At 34.8% G+C, this 4366-nt stretch overlaps 1 protein-coding gene across 1 annotated transcript; it reads right to left on the bottom strand.

Moving 5' to 3' along the window:
- Positions 1-772: 772 nt before the first annotated feature.
- On the bottom strand, positions 773-1920 carry LOC106477787 (wiskott-Aldrich syndrome protein homolog; the record flags this gene model as incomplete). Its single annotated transcript, XM_013938314.1, has 2 exons — positions 773-980; positions 1699-1920. Coding segments are annotated over 2 exons (430 nt in total), but the record flags the coding sequence as incomplete, so codon positions are not given.
- Positions 1921-4366: the final 2446 nt, after the last annotated feature.

The following is a 4366-nucleotide window of genomic DNA, read 5'->3' as shown; positions in this document are numbered from 1 at the left end:
TTTTTGTCGGTAATTGACGAAAGCTGTGGTCCAGACGCACGAGACCAGCTGTCCCCTCGTCTCGTAACCCGCCTTTATCGAAACCCTTCATCCGAATGTGAAGCTGAAAGACAGAAAATAAAATAGTTGTCAGTAAAATAATAAACGTTTTTCGACAGAAGAGTTAATACTTTTGCCCAGCTTGCGACGTATGGAAACTATGACTTTAGTGTATTTCTAAGTAACGTGAATATCTTAAATGTCATTTACAAACATATGTCGAAAAGGAGGTGGTTTTGGAGGAGGTGGAGGTGGAGGTGGTGGCTTTGGAGGAGGTGGTGGAGGCGCAACAGCCCTTGGACTTCTTGCTGTACCCCTTCGTTTGCAAACGGGAGGGGGTGGTGGAAGAAGAATATGGTGGGATTAAAGTAAGTAAACCGAAACTCTCGTACTTTCCTTGTTACACAATACGAAGATATTACTGTGGGTAAATATCGCATGTGATTAAATACATTTGCTGTTTGTACATCTCTTCAATCTAAAGCGTTAAACTGGAAACATGTAGCTAATAATTCCAGTTTGTTATCGTAGTGCTTTCGTATATTAAAGTTGTGCTGGTCCTAAAGGAAAGGGCTTTGTTGATATATGTAAACACATACAATGCGGAAATTCTGAAAAATTGTTGACTTTTCAAATGTTGAAAATACACCGGAAGGTTTTCTACTTCTAATTATTTTAACTCTTGGAGATGTTATACTGCAAATAAACTTTAAGCAAAGAACAATAAAGTTACTTTCTTCATAGGCTGTTCCGGTAGCAGTAGGTGGTGGAGGAGGAGGTTTTGGGGGAGGTGCAGGAGGAGGTTTTGGAGGAGGTGCAGGGGGAGGGTTTGGAGCTGGTGGAGGAGGAGGTTTTGGAGGAGGCGCAGGGGGAGGTTTTGGAGGAGGCTTAGGAGGAGGTTTTGGAGGAGGCTTTTTTTCAGATAAGACATGAAATAGTAGCTTTATTATTTTAAAACTGAACAGCTATAAAAAAGAAATAAATTTAACACTGTAAACTATATTAAACAAACTTTAAATCTTATCAGAAGTATAGTTTTGCATTTGGTTATTCGAAATACCTAACAATTTAAACGTTTAGCTGTTTACCTAAAGAAGCTATTTTTGTTGTCCAGCCAATGATCGCTATATTAAGGAAAGTAACATTTTGTACGTCACAAATTTACCTCTGACATTATTATATTAACTTAGACAGGATTTAACTGATTAGGTTGCTCGGTTGTTGAAATGTGTTTTCTTATTGGTTCTTTTCAAAAATTGTTATGAAGTAATATTCTTAAGCTATAACACAGTAATAGCAGCATTGTTATGGCTTTAAGCACTTATATGTGGCGGACAGTCAAGTTACTATTTTCTCTTTTAAAGTGGTGTGACAAAACTTGAACTAACAAAATCCAAGTTTTATAAATATTAACATGTAACAGATTTTACTCTTTGTTTTCTTTTTCTCTCGGGTTGTTTGTTTATAGCTAGTAATATTATGACTAGAAACTAATAGATTAGATAAAACGTAACCTAGATTTAAAACTATATATATATATATTCATCCAATAAGCTTACGCTTTAGTATCTGAAATCTGAAGTTTGTTCAAGTCTTACACCTCGATAGCAACTATTACAGCCAATGTATGTATTTAAAGATTTACATATAATGATTTACCTGAATAGCTAGACCTCCACCTCCCCCTCCACCAAATCCTCCACCTCCACCAAATCCTCCGCCGAGTCCACCAAGTCCTCCGCCAAGGCCACCGTAACCGCCCCCACCATAACCTGTAGCTGAACCCTCTAGGTCATCTTTCGGTTTCACCGCATTCTCGATTTCAGCGTTCACCACAGCTGCTGATAGCAGCAGAGCCAGAATAAATCCTTCCTTTTGAAACTGGAAAGAAAATTGATGTCATAGTTGTAATAGACATTCAGAAACCATATATAACAAGAGTAAAAGTAAAAATTATGGCTGTATACTTTTAACATTTTAAATATAAAACCTTATACCGTCGTGATGGGTATATGGTGCCATCTGACGGAATTTTAAAATGTCTTTTAATACGATATTAATTAGCAGCTTAAGTTTATATAAGTTGGTAAGAGAGAAGAAGTTTTCTGGTGTGCTTCAAGAAGTAACAGTCTTAGATTATAATACACTTTGATTGTTTAATAGTAGAGGGTTTCCTTTCATATTCTGCACGTTATATAAAACTATTTTTCATATCTTCAGACATTCCCGCCTTGGAATGTACATTTATTGCTATGTAAATAAGAAAACAAGTCTTACATTAAACAGAGTTTGGATATTTTGTGCAAAAGTCTCAATTAGAGAAGAAAGGTTTAGCTCATTTCTTATAAATCAAATCCTTAAATAAATCACTACACTACCCGTTTATATACACACATATGTTAAACAAATAACTACATTATCAATCTAACTACATACATGTGTTAAACAAATAACTTCACTATCTATCTAACTACATACATGTGTTAAACAAATCCCAACACTATCCATCTATATACATACATATGTTAAACAAATCACTATCTTATCCATCTATATACATATGTTATTTAAATTAGTTTATCTACAGTTAGTTTCGTAGCTACTACAAACCCTTTTGTTCATCCTGAGTTCTCTTCAAATAATGAAAACGTAACAAGATTCGAATGACTACGCCAATTATGTTAAATTACCTTTCAACTTTGTAATTTGATTATTGAAAAAGGACAAAACCTGTTTCAAAATTCGTATATAAAAGGATCACCAGAAGATCAGATTTCAGAACACATCGAAACCCCAAGTCCTTACAATAGAAGTAAAAAAATTATACAAATACCGAGGTGCTAAACATTCAAACCTAAAACACTTGATTGTGTTGGAAACAAATCTGGCAGACGTGCAAGTGATTACTAAGAATGAAACGCTTACATCTGAACAATGATATACATTAAAACTTCAACCACAAACGAACGACAAATTTCGTAATCTTTAAACATGTGTGTAGATAGTTTATTAAAGTAGGTCAAAAATTCAAGTTATACATATTACTCTTACTTCATGTGTTCCGCGAAACTCAAACACGAATTCCAGATACAATAATAATTGGTCGTTCACTACGAGACCAGAAAAACACACACACATTTCCCTGTAATAAATCAGTCATACTTTTTCAAATTTTCTGTCATTAACTCATCCTCTGCTCATGTGCACTGCTTGATGGAAACTAAATAATTTACACATCGTTACACACTAGTGGTCAGTGTTGGTTGTAATACAAAGACGCAACATAAATTGGTAACAGAGAAATTACCCAGAAAACCTGCTGGTACATTTCTTTCAGATGAATAAGTACTTCTACGTTGTTTAGGGATAAATCATCATAGAGAAACAATTATGTATTAACCAAAAACACATATGATCTTATCAAGGTGGTTTTTACTTGATATACGTACTGATACATGTCTCTAATTCACATTTCTTTTATACATGTCTGTAATACGCACATTTCACTTTGGTTATAATGGAGATCGTAACATGAATACTAACTTAACTGTAGGCGAGAAGACAGAAGAAAAAAAAAACGCTGTTATTTTGGGGGCAGTTCTAAACCGGTAATATGAGATGCAATATTCACCTTAAGGCTGTTTAGCCACATCAGATAGACTGGTAACATGAGGTAAAAATATTCACTTTAAGCATGTTTAGCTGCATTAGTTATATTGGTAACATGAGGTAAAATATTCAAGTTTAAGGCTGTTTAGCTACATCAGGTAGACTGATAAAAACGACAAATACTCCTGTTTAGATCTTTATTTTGTGTTCTGTATAAACCATCATCAGGGCTACTATCTACAGTGTTAGCTTAGAATATATTCAGCTACAATATATTTTAGGTAAAATGAGGTACAATATTCACCTTAAGGTTGTTTAGCTACATCAGGTAGACTGATAAAGACGACAAATACTGCTGTTTAGATCTTTATTTTATTAATCCCCCCTTGAATGTTATCTCTACATGGCACATAATGTCGCTAGTGATCACCTTATGTGTGAAGACTTGGAGACACAGTGGTAAAAATAATGTAGAAATCTAAACAAGGGTGTTTGGCAAGATTCGCATCTTTAAACACCTCACTACAATCAATCAAGTTGAGGTAAGAACTCGTGCAGAAGAACTATCCAACCCTGCTGATGTAATAGTGATAGGCTAGAAATAATGACACTTTATCAACTTTATGGCTGGCACAGGAGCCAAAACATGGCGATTTCAATCTATACAGATGAAACCAAGACAAGGCCTTTATGCTCAGATACATTATCCAGCAATATC

This window comes from Limulus polyphemus, unplaced genomic scaffold (assembly GCF_000517525.1).
Source record: "Limulus polyphemus unplaced genomic scaffold, Limulus_polyphemus-2.1.2 Scaffold79202, whole genome shotgun sequence".
In the NCBI taxonomy this organism is placed as follows: domain Eukaryota; kingdom Metazoa; phylum Arthropoda; class Merostomata; order Xiphosura; family Limulidae; genus Limulus; species Limulus polyphemus.
Note: the sequence above shows the minus strand (reverse complement) of the source record. Positions and strands in the feature narration are given on the sequence as shown.